The sequence below is a fragment of the Fringilla coelebs genome (genome assembly GCF_963513975.1).
Source record: "Fringilla coelebs genome assembly, chromosome: 16".
NCBI lineage: Eukaryota > Metazoa > Chordata > Aves > Passeriformes > Fringillidae > Fringilla > Fringilla coelebs.
Genome location: NC_140042.1, coordinates 5,606,627 through 5,621,027, shown reverse-complemented (window position 1 = coordinate 5,621,027; position 14,401 = coordinate 5,606,627). Strand labels below are relative to the sequence as shown.

The 14,401-nt window shown below is 46.9% G+C and overlaps 1 protein-coding gene across 2 annotated transcripts in view; it reads right to left on the bottom strand.

Moving 5' to 3' along the window:
- PRKAR1B (protein kinase cAMP-dependent type I regulatory subunit beta) overlaps positions 1–12,732 on the bottom strand; it is a 91,703-nt gene extending 78,971 nt beyond the window's left edge. Inside the window, exons 1-3 of one of the 2 annotated variants that reach the window (XM_084216256.1) lie at positions 12,400–12,732; positions 11,309–11,513; positions 1,603–1,773 (exon numbers count right to left, since the gene is read on the bottom strand). In XM_084216256.1, the coding sequence (XP_084072382.1) occupies positions 1,603–1,773; positions 11,309–11,485 (348 nt within the window). In that variant the 5' untranslated portion in view covers positions 11,486–11,513; positions 12,400–12,732. The remainder of the gene's footprint in view (positions 1–1,602; positions 1,774–11,308; positions 11,514–12,399) is intronic. The other variant, XM_084216255.1, reaches the window with a different exon arrangement.
- Positions 12,733–14,401: the final 1,669 nt, after the last annotated feature.

Sequence of the window (14,401 nt, the reverse complement as noted above, 5' to 3'; positions counted from 1 at the left end):
TCTAGAAATCACACATCCATGGGGATCACCATGGGATTTGTTTGCTTATGGCAGAAAACAAAGCACTGACACAAATCCTCCCAGTGCTAGTTCTGTGTTCCTTCCAGCATCTGTAGCTGTTCAAGAAACTATCCCCTAAATTATTATTATTTAAGATCAGTCTGTTCCTAGGAAATTAAAATCATAACAGGGCTAATCAAAGAACACACAGAATATGATCTGTATTGCTGCTTCTGGTTCTTGCCTACTCATGCTACTGTCAGGGGTCACTGACATCACTGTTGAGAAATGAAGAAAACAAAGTTTACTTCAGGTTCCATCAAAAACATAAAAGAATTGCTCAGGGGGGTGGGAAGGGATATTTCTTTTGATTTTCAGAAGAGTCAGATGGAACCCATAATAAGCAGAAACAAATGGGACCTCTTCATGGAAGTTTTTTAGGGGGATATTGCAAAATGCACAGAAATAAAAGTGTTTTAAAGTGGCTTCTGAAGTATCACACAAGTTTTTTAAGAGTGCAGGGCATTCATTAATAGCTTGACCACAGGGCTGTTAAAATTTCCAAACTACACTTGCAAACATTATTTAACTGCCACAAGAATACTCTTACACACTTGTTTTTAGGATGAATGGCTCTCCTAATTATTTTTCTTCTTTGGGACAGAAATCCCCAGAGCAGCCAGTGAACTTGTATCATAAGCAGATGACAAAAGCACATCTGACTGCAAAGGCAAAAAGCATTCTGCCAAAAAACAGTGACTGACAAAATGCATTCCCATAAAGAAAAAGCTCTTTGAGTTAAAGCTACTCCAGGCATACACAAAAGCACATTAGTAGCATCTGTCAACCTTATGAAATTCATTTTCAGCCTGGCTCCCTAAACAAACATGACATATGCTATTGTAATGTCTCTCTTTCAATAAGCTTTGAAAGATTTAGCCAGTGTCAAAAAAAAAAAAAATAAATGCAGAGTTATTAAGAGATATCAAAGATATAACATAGCTAAATATTTTTGTGGAAAAAGGCAGTTTAAAAGAGGGAAGCCCAAAACAGAGCTCCTAGTGAAGAAATCACCTAATTTGGGATTGGCATTTCTTCAAAGACAATGGTCACACAAAATGACACAAGTATGGTCGAGAGATTTCCAAAACTCAGTGGGTTAAGTGGTACCTAATCAACAGGGGAAATACATGCCTGAGTGGTCTAGGAAACCTGAATGACTTAGATTAAAGAGAACTTGAGGCAGAGACTTTTGGAAACAAAAAAGCAAAACAAACAGAAAAGCTGTCTTCCAATAATGAGATGTTCTGATGAAACTCAGAAGATGCTGAAGCCAGTGACCATCAAGAAAATGGCTGAGAATTACTGACCCTGTTAGATGAGCAGCACATTTCAAAAAAGAAGGAACAGTGAATGCTGAAATCCCATTGTTGGGGAAAATCCCTAGTCAAGGAGACAGAAAAAGAATTTGAACGTGGAGATGGTCCGGCCCTCCTTGAGGACACCATCCTCCAGGCTGGCCCAGGAGTCCAAATCAGGGACAAAACACGAGTCACTCGATTGCCTTGCACATCTGAGAGGCAGAGGGGTGGTGCCAGGTACCTTTCTGACGTAGGAAACAGCATCCTCCTCCGTGTACACCTCGGCGCTGACCCCGCCGCGCCGGCGCCGCGCCTTCACCACCGGGTTGGGCGGCGGTGGGGAAACCTCATCGTCGTGGGAATCCGACTGGGAGCTGGACTTCTGCCGCGCCAGGATCTGCTTGCATTCCTCCTGCAAGGCAAAAAGGGACAGTGAGGCATCTCTCACTCACGGGCAGAGCAAATTTGCCCTTCCTCTGTGGCTCTCAGCAGCCCGTTCACGTCTGTGTTTGGGTGACGGTGCACGGCTGGATGGAAATTACAGATTTAATGAGAATGGCATTGACTACAGTGTTGTACAGGCATTTCACCTGTTTAAGTCTTTCTCACATGTCATGACAACCAATGTACATAAAGTGCAGGCATCTCTTTGAAGCTACTCCTGGCTGAGAAAGCAAAACTTCCATTGCTTACTCTCCAACATCACAGCTGCTGTTTTCTCAGTTGGTTTGTACATGTCATTGTCTCTAGTACAGACAACTTCTCAGAAGTCACACAATGATATATTAGATTGGTTTCTTCATCTTGCTCTGCTTTGCAAGCTTACTATCACCACAAACAACAAAGATGCTCCCTACTCCAGAATTTCTGCCGTACAACTGATTTATAATCAATGGGACTCTTTCCAAGCAAATAGGATCCAAGGTAGGCTCCAGAGGACTATGAGAGATGGTGGCTGGCCTAGCACCAGCTGGCCAATAGGGAGGTTAGTCTCCAAATTTCATGCTTGTGGAACAGAGATTAAAATAGGAAGGGAATCCCTGAAGAGAGAGTAACAAGAGTAGAGATAAGTACAGAAAACCTTCAACAAAGGAGGTCAGAGTTGCAAGATTGTCAATTCATACACTGAATTTGACTTCCAGAGGATAGAGACAAACCAGATTACCCATAATTACAGTATTTTCCCAGAGCCCCATGATCTATCCCTCAGCTTCCTCGGATCCGAGGGAAAGCAAAAAGGAGTAAAATTCCCTTTGCATCATCCACATCTGTCAGCCAAAGGAGCAGGGGCTGTCTGCTCAGACCCAGCCCTCCTCCTCAGCCCTGGCACAGCTCAGCCACAGCACACTCACTGCCCCTGCTGCTCCCCCAGAGCCCTGGGGCTGGCTCATCCCAATCTCCACTAAAGGCAGGGCAGGGCTGGAGATGGGGTGGAACATAAATTCTGTTCCCTGGCACAGGAAACCAGAGGGCATGAGCACTGCACTGTAAGGAGGCAAGCTGGCTGCTGCCACGTCCTCTGTGTAGGCAAACCCCACAGCCTGGTGGCCCCAGTGCCATGCTGAGGGATGTGCACACAGCCATCACCCCATGAGAATGCTGAAATAGGATTTGCAGTTCTTAAACTGTAGGAAAACCTAGCTGAGTCATTTTTTGCATAGCTAGTGCTGCTATTTGAATGGGAAATTAAAGAGTTTTGGTAAGGATTTAATACATTTGAAATTCTGGAGTTTTGGTTACAGCACTGAAATCAACTGTATTGTGGCCTGGGAGTTTTGGGGCTGTAAGCCAAATTTAAACCCCAATTGATCTTTCTCCCTCAACAACCCCAGGATTTTTCAGACAGCTCAGCTCAGCAGCCCTGCAGGCTACCCAAAAGGAAGCGCAGCAATGCTGAGCTCCCTGCACACCCCATAAACCAACATTCCTCCAACAGGGATGCCAGGACCTGGCCTCTGTCCTGCAGGAAATTTCCAGTGAGACTCTCCACTCAGAGCTAGGATGGAGTGAGGGGGGGAGGGAGCATCTGGGAGCAGCAGCACGGGTGGCAGATCCCCAGCATCACCAGCTGGTCCCACTGACAGAGGAAGTGACTTATCCACAGCTCATCAGATATGGCACCAGAAAAGGGCACTACAGAAAACTGGCACAGGCTCACAGCTTTCAGGCTTGCAAGAAAAAGGGATGATTAATATATGTTTTGCCGTTGGTGTTTACATCAAATCCGTCATGCCACCTGTCTTTTCTGGTCTTGTTCCAGTCAGTTCCTGCACCATCACTGACACTGCCCTTCTCATCAACCCCTGACACCAGTCTTTGATGCACTATTGTCACTTGAAATAAATAACTGAACAGTATTTCCCGTGCTGCATGACTCAAAGCAACAAGTCACACATCCTTGTTTTGAAGAAGGCATTACTGAAATATTTAGGGGACAAGATCAGAGATAAAATGTAGAGGGCTGGCTAAAGATCTGACTTTTCAAGATCTTGACCTGCCTCAAAAAGTGCCAAGTTCTTCCTGAGATCAGTTGGGGTTTAAATTTGGCTTACAGCCCCAAAACTCCCAGGCCACAATACAGTTGATCTCGGTGCTATAACCAAAAATCCAGAATTTCAGATGTATTAAATCCTTACTGAAACTTTTTAACTTCCCATTCAAATAGCAGCACTAGCTATGCAAAAAATGACTCAGCTAGATTTTCCCATAGTTTAAGAACTGCAAATCCTATTTCAGCATTCTCATCAACTTCTTCCTTACTCCTCTCAGTCTCTAGATCCTAAACTACAATCAAGCAAAATATTTTAAGTACAAATGTGTGCTATATAGTACAATCATACTTAATATCTAGTGTTTAAAAACGAAAGTTACAACTGAAGAATTTCAAATAACATCACTGACTGCCTATCTCTGATAGTGTTGGTGGTCTCTGACTATATTAAATGAACACAACCAAATTCACCTTCTTCATGGGCTTAAATGAAAGGCAGTAAAGACCTTTCTGTAGAATAGCAGCTAAGATTTAACTAAAAGGCAAGTACAACAAGAGGGCAGTCGGGCAACTAATGGTGTGCAGCACTTACACAGTTCTTTTTATACAGAGCATATTTACTCAGAGAGAGGAGTAGTTTGCCACATTTGAATGTAAAATACACTCTTCTCTCTTCAGTACACATTGCATAAAAGCCACTTCCAAGGAATTAATAAATAATATTTCCCCCGCCCCAGCACAGATTTATATACAAAAGGAAGCTCAGTGAGATAAAATTAATACTACAAAGCATGCTCTTAAACTCAAATACTTTTAGAAGCCAAGAAGATTTGAAAGGATTATAAAAGTGAGTTACGGTGTGATTCATTTTAAAAGGAAGTCTCTTCACTACAAACTCCTTTTCTACAAACAGCAGGCAGTGGACTGGCTGGTTTTCCATAGCTGCAGGCTGGGAAGGATCCCCATTCCTGAACTACAGCGTGCCTTTTGCAAATAAAAGCCTTTGCTCTGTCCTGGGCTGAGCTTTCAGAGAGATGTCTTCCACATATCCTGGGGTAAAGCTGCACCAATGCAGGCAGTGTTTGGAAGGAGCAGTGAACTGTCTCGAGAGGAGTTCTTCAAACACCAATCTTCAGATGAGGCTTGATGTGAATCCTTGTGCAGAACCCAGCTTCAAGTAAACACCTCATCATCTTTTGTTGTCATGACAACAAGTGATATCTCTCTCTCTCTCTTTCTCTCTCTCTTTGGATGGCACTGATAATTCATAATCATATTGCCCAACTGTGTCCACCTCCAAATGAGAAAACACATGGAAGGCACAACAGCAAGACAGTGGAACTGCCTTTGATCATTGCCTCAAATTGAAAGAACCAATAAACACAATTGCAGCAACCAATTTATCTTTGAATGTCCACTTTCAGCTACAACCACAGGAATTTGGCATATTGTCCTCAGCATCTCCCCCAGATAATTCTTCCGTGAACTTTTAATGAGTTTAAGCACTGCAAGTGAAGCAGCCCCAATGCTGAGACAGTTTTTAGGTTTTCCCTTCCTTTCAGACCACTGCTCAAGAGCACACACACTTCCTGACCCAGAAGCTTTCTTCCCTCTCAACTGGAGCATTTCTAAACAGGAATTCCCTTCCTCTCCCAGTCTCTGCTTTCAGGCTTTGTCACTACCTGAAAACTCAGGTGAGCTGAAGGAAGGAAAGCATCTAAGGGGGCTCCAAACACTGCTCAGCCTTGCAACAACATCCCAAAAAGACTTAAAAGCAAGTCAGACATTTGATATCAAAGCTCAGTACCTCTGCTCTGCTTCCTACAATGTATACATTGCATTCAAAAACAACACCACCAAGTACACTCTAAGTGGGGTTTTTTTTCCCCCTCAAGCACATTCATAAACTTTTCTGCCTGACAGAGCTGGATTATTCACAGAAAATGTGCAGGAAGGTTCATGCACAGGTGACTAATCTCTCTTTGCACTGGAATTGACCCAGAGGAGATGCTCTCAGTCCAGGAGGGTTTCTCACCACTCCTTGGGACTGATGATTTACAGCAACCAATAAAGGCCAAAGGCAAAGCACTTCATTTTGCTGGAAATGGGACTGACTGATGCCATCACTAAGAGCAGGAAAAATCTGGGAGATCTTAATGTTCTTTCCAGTCTTATCTTTGCCAGGACTGACAATCTTTGTGATCAATTCAGCCTTGTTATTCACACAATCCCAATTATTGTTCCACTGCCTTCCCCCTGCTACATGCTACCTTTTCTTCTACAGCAATTCTAAGAAATATCTTTAAATGCACTCCCTACTATCCTGCCAAGGTATTTACCCCCTCCATAGTTATCCTCCCCTTTGATTACTATTTCTTCATCCACCATGGCCTCTCTGCTTCTCTGCTCATTCCCAATTTCCAATCTAGGCAAAAAATCTCCTGCCAAAAATCCACCTACTCTGATGACACTCCAGCTGCATGGCTGACCTTCCTCAGACCCTTTACTGCCATTGTTTTACCTCCTGCAACTTGTTCACACTCCTTGTCCTCCCCCCAGCAGTGTCTTCAGCATCTCAACCCATCACCACCTCTTCCCTACTTTCTTTGCCTCACAGCAAAGTGAGAGGTTATGTTACAAAACACAGACCCTATTTTTGATACTTAAAAGCTTATATAATCAAAGAGAATCCTAGCCAACACTTCTGATTCTTAAAACCCAGCCAAATAACAATGTATGCACGCATAGCTTGTGTAAGAGGAGACAAGCCCACATAAAAGTGGATTAAGTAACCTGATGAATGTAAAACAGGGCAGCTTGAGACGTCTTCCAGGCAGAATTCCCTCCATGTTCCATCACTGCACTCTGGCTTTGTTAGGTTTTGGCTTTGAGACTGGGAAAGCCACTCACACTCGTGGACACACAAAGCAAACAGGGAGCTCAGCTCTAATATGCCCCACTCAAGCTCGTAAGAGCATGGGTTTGCTTTTAGCTAATTTTATTTCTTAGGGAAAAAGGTTTTTTCCCTCTTTCTGTGCTTATTCCCTTCATCCTCCACCTTCTCTGCATGTAGGAAAGTTTGCCTGGGGAGGGCTTTAAAAATTCACCTTGTTTTCCTTTACCTCTTCCAAGAAAACTGTCACCTCTCACCACACTGCCTGGGGCTGACTCTGGCAGTCACAGAGGTGCCACCCGAGCTGCTTTTCTTCCCAGTGCTGATCCCAGGGGAGAGGCAGGACAGAGGCTGCCCAAGCCTGCTCAGTCACACAGCCAGGGCACCTCTGCTCCCACTGCTGTGCTCCTGTCAGCACCTCAGGTGTGTTCCTGCATGCTTTACCAACATCTCTGACCACCACGCAGATAACACCCAACTGCTTGGCAAGCTTTGAACAATATTATTATTAGGCTTTATAAAACTGCTTCATTAATGCATTTTTTTTCTCTAATTTTTTTTTCTCTGTGTGATTTTGCTTCAAATCCATAACCTCTCTCCAGCTTATCTGAAAGCAGTGAGTTATACTTTGCATAATAATAACCTGTACTGCTAAGAATTAATTTCATCAGTTTAGACAGGTTCTGGCAGAAATTACTGCTTGAAGGACTCTTTTTTGTGATAAAATACAAATACTGGGAGACAATACTGTCACATAAGAAGAGCTCGGTGCTCAAACTTTGATGCTCGAGTACCTTTGGCTGTGAAACTCCCTGTGGAAGGTAAATAAAGAGAATTTTGCTAACAGAAATATATTTGCATTTTGGTTTCTCTCCAGGGCCGGGTCCCGGGTGCAGTTCCGCCCGGAGCCGCCAGGGGGCAGCGCCGTTGACCCGCGGGGTTCGAGCTCCAAATTCGGATTTTCCCAAAATTCCCTTTCCGACAGCGCCGGGAGGATGCGGCATCAGCCTGCATCCCCAACTACACTGCCGACCCGCCGGCCCTGATTTATTAGAGTAAAGCTGTTTTCCGCATGTGCTGAGGGCGACAGAAGGGGCCTGGAGAGAGCTCGGCTCCGGAAGGTACCAGCAAAGCCCAGCTCAGCCAGCACAGCCCTGCTCTAAAATACCCCACATTAAAATGGCTTCAGCAAAGCCATTTTAAACACATCCTGCAGTTTCCTGCTGCTTCCTCTTCTTTGGTGCCATTTTCTTCATTAGTTCTATTCTTTATTCTAATTCTTTGCTGTGGAACAGCTGAGCTTAGCCTGGCAAGACAACTCCACCTTTGATCATACAATCATGGCACTAAACAGCCTGACACTATGAAATTTTTGCAGTCTAAAAATACAAAGCATTGCCTGTAATTTCTCAGTAATTGACTTTTTCACATAAAGTAAGAACCAGAGATAAAATATGGGTTCCCTGGTTTTTTCTGCTATGCCTCCTTTAGTCCTCAAGTAAACAGGACTAAATTACAGCTGTTAAAATAATGCCACAGTTTCTTAGCTAACATCTATTCCCTCACTCCAAAAAAAAACCAATTACAATCCCCAAGGGAAAGACTTTCCTCACTCCATCCACCAAGATCTACGCAGTCAGAGGGAAATGTAAAATCAATTGTTCAAAGGAAATATCACAGGTTTTAAAATCTAAAGTACCTAAACTGTTTTCAACTATTTTCTGTGCTCAAGGGCATGTTACAGATTTTTACAAAGTAACTGTTAATGTGATCAGAGTAGATGTCATCTGAAGTCCACAGGTCACAGCATATAAAAGTGACTTGCAAATTTCAGAGTACAGAAACATAGGCTGATTCCCAGAAATTACTGGCAACTTAAGCAGGTCCTGTCAGTATTAAATGAACAGAAAAAATGTGTATTAAAGTTTCCCACAATTATTTTCAGACTAATGGTTTTTGTTATTGTACTTGATAGAAATAAGCTGCAGTGAGAAAGGCTTTGGGGGGAGTGTTCTCTCTAACGTTGGCACTCCTTCAGAATCAAACATCAAACATCAACCCTCAGCCTCCAGTACTTTATTCAGGAGTATTTATCCATGTTCTCCCTTTACAGCCCTCTCAGGCCATGTCCATGCTGTGAAAAAAGAGTGGCCCAGCCTCAGAGCTGAGCCCAGGACATCCCCTGAGCATTCCCTCACTGCTGGCTCTGCTCCAGCTGCTCACAGCAGCTCCTGCCAGAACAAACCTGCTCCTGCTGTGTGACACCTCCCAGTGTCACCTCCCCAGTGACACCTGGGACCGTGCTGGGCTCAGGGCTCAGCCCCTGCCCACTCTCATTTAGCAGCAGGCTGAAGGCAATGGACCCGACTCTGATGCCATCAGAAGATGAGAAACATTTATGATCCACTCTGATCTTGCATATCATAATAAATCTTACTTTTATAAGTTGATTTTATGAGATGGAGTTAAGAATTAGCAAAATTAAACACAGTCTTCTTTTTTTTTTTAATTCACTTCTGTGGTAGCTCCAGTGCATGGATGTGGATCAAGCTCTACTTGTTTTCCACAAGCTCATTTTTTAACCACTTGAAAAATATCCTACACTTCATCTCTAAACTTCCCACATGTGTTTTTGACAGATAAACTGTTCTTCTACTGCTCTCTTCACTGGAATGTGTTGTTTATCTTAATGAGTTTGGAAAATAACCCCACAATACCACACTTAGGTGGAAAAATGCGTGACTTTGTTTAGAAAATCATTATTAAACCCAAAGATTTTCACTCCTCTCCCTCCGCAGGACCAAATTAAAGGAGCTAATAGTGAATGTGCCACGTCAGTATTGCACTTTTACAAAAATCTAATGAACAATTGCTAAATTCACAATTCCATTAGGATTCTTCATACTGCCTGTATATGTTATGACAAGTGTATAAAAACAGGATAAAACTTATTGAAAGATTTCTCTATCTTTAGAAGTCTTCCTTTCAACTGTTCTCACGCAACCAACTAAGTCAAAATATTATTCCACAGCAGAAAATCCTTCACAGTGCAATTTATCCCAAGTCCTCGGAGATGGTTGGGCAACAGGGGAGACAAACTGCTGTAGGAACAAGAATTACAGTGCTGGAAAGCTCCAGAAGGAGCCTAAAGCCTCCAGGCTCAGCAGGCTGGGCCCCCAGGCTGCTCTAGAGAGGCAGTGCCAAGATTGTGTCCTCCCACAGCAGGCACAATATTCCCTGCAGTTGATGCCTTGATGTTTCTAAATCATCTTCCATTTTGAGACAAGTGATATCCATCAGCTCCTGTGCTGGCATCCTGATTGATGTCCTACAGAATTCTGGAATCTCTTTGGGAAATAATGGGAGATAACATGAAAGATGTCATTTCTCAAGGGTAGGAGCTGCCCTCCTGTGTGTGCTGTGTTAACACCAACAAAGCCAAACTCCCCCAGCACAGCTCCTCAAGAAATTCCTCCAGCAATGGAGCATATCCCATAAGACCACAGCATATTTTAATGGGTTTTTTTCAAGAATGGTGTTTATCCTTCCTTTCAAAAAGCCCAAAATTCCACATGTGATGATGGATAATAATTCACAACACAGTAGGGAAATTCAACAATTTTGATTCTCTCAAAATGGGTCTTGGCTGTCAGAAGTTTAGAATATACAGAATTAAGAGACTGTTTCTCTTTCACAATAATTAATTACAATTACAAACCACCTTGTATTTTCTACCCCTCTCTGATGTCCCAGGCTGCCACCACAATACAACGTTGGCATTTTTTTAAAACTATACAAATTTGGCACATACTCACCTATAGAAAAATGAATCTGAAAAGCAGAGAGTGAGATGGATTAAACATTTTACATCACTGCTGATATATCAGCCTTATGTATTATCCACTCCTGAAGGAAGAAACTACTGAACCTTATCTCCCAATCCTACAACAACACTTGCTCACACAATGTGCTCTTCCTGCAAAGACACCCCTAGGCTTTAGAGAGGATTTGTCTGGGAATGCTCTGAAATGTTTTCCCCTCTCTACACTGCTTTTGAAGGCAGTCACAGTAAGTGAGTGCATCCCCTGTCAGAGGATCCTGGGACAGGCACTGCAGACAGGAGAGAGCAGAGAAGTTAAATAGCAAACTGCTCAAGGATTTTGAGAACTTGGTGGTTCCCTGATTTTGGTCAGTTTTAGGGGAAGGGAAAACCCCACCACCATCCACACTGGAATAAACAACATCTTTTGCACCCACAGGCAGGCTCTTCCAGGAGATGAAAGTTCAGAGTACTGTGCCTCACAATCAATATGGGTCATTTTTAACAGATGCAGTTTGATGAGATATTATAATCCTGGTGTTATGCACAAAAATTCCTAAACTATAACTAATGTTATAGTAGACATCCACAAATGAAGGGTTGGGGCTTTTTTCTCTTACCAGTTTACATATTCACAGTTGTGTGGTCATTTAAAAAAGAAAAAAAAAGTAACAAAACATTTGAAATCTTTAAACAATCATTTTCATTTTAGAAATGAAAAATGTCACCTGAAAATCACTGACCTTTTCTAATTTTTCAAAGTGTTCTCTGAGAAACTTCATGGGTCGGTCTGGCTTTGCTATACAGAGGTTTACAATGCATTCTTTTAGAATCTGTTGGATGTTGTGTTTCTGAACATAGAGTTCACATCCCTTCAGGCTCTCATCTTCTTCCACATTGCAGGAAGCAGCAGCAGCCATCTTCAGGCTTGTAAACAGAAAACACGACCTAGGTAAGAAAATGGTGCAAGAAAGAGATGAGAGACAGATCCCAAATCCTTTGTCAGAGAGATCTGAAGAGCAAAGGCATTTAATATTGCCTGTTGCCTATTGAGGACCTATTCAATTTGAACGTTTTAGTGTTCTGGGGAGGTACAGGGAAAAGCTGAACTGTGTCATCTTTGTATCAACATCCCATTAAGTACACAAAGAGGATTTAAACTCTTAGATTGTGTTCAATCTTTGAAAAAACCCAACTAAGCGGTGAAATTAACCTACGAGGCAAGGAGTTTCAAAAGCACTATTAAATGTCGGTGTAAAGCCTTGCTTTGCTCTCCCCGTGGGGACTCACTCCTGTCACTAGAAGCCCAGCTTCTTGCTACAGAGATTTTCGGGCAATTTTAGCATCTCTCCCTTTCCCAGCCAGCGACCCCCGGCTGCCCCGGGGAAGCCCCCCGAAGGGAAGTGAGTTCCCCAAAGGGAACTTTGATGACCTGGGGGGGAGAACAGCCCCAAACCATCTTTATTTCCCCCAGCGGGGTAATGACCGCTCCGTTACGAGCCCAGAACGCCGGGGCAGCTTTACCCCCGGGTCTGTGGGTGCGGGGCTGTGCGGGGCAGTGCGGGGCAGTGCGGGGCAGTGCGGGGAGCGCCCGGGGCTGTGCGGGGCCGTGCGGGGCAGGCCCCGGGAGCCTCCGAGAGACGGGGAAGTGCCCCGGGCCCGGCCGGGCGGCACCGCGGCAGCGCATCCCCCGGGCCCGGCCGGGCGGATCTGCGGCCGCTGTCCCTGTCCCTGTCCCTGTGCCTGTCTCTGTCCCTGTCCCTGTCCCTGTCCCTGCCCCGCCGCACGGCTCCGCGTCCGGCCGGGCCCGGGGAGCGGAGGGGCCGGTAAATACCTGGTGGCCGGAGCCGGCTGAGCGGCGGCGCCTCCTCTGTCCTCGCCGGCGCTGGAGGCGGGGGAAGCGGCTCCCCTGCCGGTATCCGCACTGCAGCCGCCGCCGCCTCCGCTGCTGCCCGCCCGCCCGGGGCCGCGGGGCGCCGCGGGGACCCTCCTCCCGCTCCCGCACAAAGGCTCCGGCTCCGCCGCCGCTCGCCCGCAGGAAGTGCCGCCGCCGTCACTCCCCGGCGGGCGCGGCCTCCACCGCCGCCTCCGCCGAGAGGCGGCACGGAGCCCGGAGCCCTCCGCTCCGAACCGGGCGGCACCGAGCCCGCCGCTCCGGGAGGCACCGAGCCCGCCGCTGCCAACAGCTCCGCACGGACCCCTCCGCTCCGATCCGCTCCGGGCGGCTCAGACCGCTCCGCTTCGAACCGCGCCGCACGGACCCGCTCTGCCCCGCACGGACCCGCAGGGTACGGCAGGAGCTGGACAGGCCAGCGAAGGGTGACCAGCCTGGCCACAAGGGACAATGGCCCGGCCGTTCAGAGCGGGCCCGGCCACGAAGGACAATGTGGATGCGTGAAGCGGCCACAGCACGAAGGATGGTCATGGCCGTGAAGGACAGCAGCCTGGCTGCGACACATGGCCCGGCTGGGACACAGACGACAAGCTGGCCATGGAACGTGTCCTGACCATCACTGGTGATGAGCTGGCCGTGCAGGACAGGCTGCCGAGCCAAGGCAGGCGCATTTGCATTTTCTTAAAACTACACGAATTTGGCATACACTTTGGCACTGCAATTGCCAAAATTTGGCATTTGCATGTTCTTAAAACTACACAGCGGCCACAGCGCTGTCTGTGTCACGGGAGCTGCTGAGTACTCACAGCTCGGGAAGGGCTGGGAAGGGCTGGGAAGGGCAGCTGACCAGCTCTGCTCGGGGGTTTTTAGAGCAAAGCCATCACAGGCAGCAGCAGCACCTCTGTGGCAGGCCGTGAGGAGTGTGGTCGGTCCCAGCTGGCATTCAGCCATGGGCCAGCGCGAGCTGTCAGGAATACTCCAGTGCACGCTTGTGTTCCTTCTGTTGCCAGGAAATTCACATCCATGGTTCCCATAGGATAAAGGGTGAAACAGGACTCCAAAAGTTCACAGTCAAGCTAGGAGAAGCACAAGAAGGGAATAACCCTGCTGGTAAACACAGGACTATTTTAAAATAATTTGAATTAGTTCTGTGGTTTATTGCACTTTAGATCCGGTGTGATCACTCAAGAAAAGGACCCTGAGAATCTCTTTGGTTTGGTGTCTGTTCCTTGCAGTCACCAGAGGAGAACACAAAACACGAGGTTGTGTAAAGTACCCGTAAGTACAACATAAACACGATGTACATACACATTAGCTAATACAAATAAACACAAAAGAGCATACAACGCCGTTACAGAAACTGACAGCTTCCTGCCCGCGCAGTTCGATCCGCCGGAGCAGGAACAGCGGGGGAGGCGGCACACGCGAACGTGCCCGGGCTCCCCGCTGCCCTCAGCCCCGGCACCACCGCGGGCTGTCCCAGGCTGGCACCGCTCGTTCCCCCGGCGCCCAGCAGCGGCTCCCGGTACCGGCCCGGCCCCCGCACCCGCCTGCCGGCCCGAGGGCCCGGGGCGCGCCCGCAGCGCTGCCACCCTGCCCTGTCCTGTCCCCCGCTCTGTCCCTGTGCCCTGTTCTAGCGCTGCCACCCGGCCCTGTCCTGTCCCCCGCTCTGTCCCTGTGCCCTGTTCTAGCGCTGCCACCCTGTCCTGTCCTGTCCCCCGCTCTGTCCCCGTCCCTCTCTCTCTCCCTGTCCCTGTCCCTCTCCCTCTTCGTCTCCCTCTCCCTCTCTCTCTATCCCTGTTCCCCTCTCTCTGTCCCTGTCCCTCCCCATCCCTCTCCCACTCTCTGTCCCTCTCCCACTCTCTGTCCCTGTCCCTCTCTCCCCCTCTCTCTGTCCCTCTCTCTGTCCCTCTGTCTGTCCCCGTCCCTCTCCCCGCGCTGT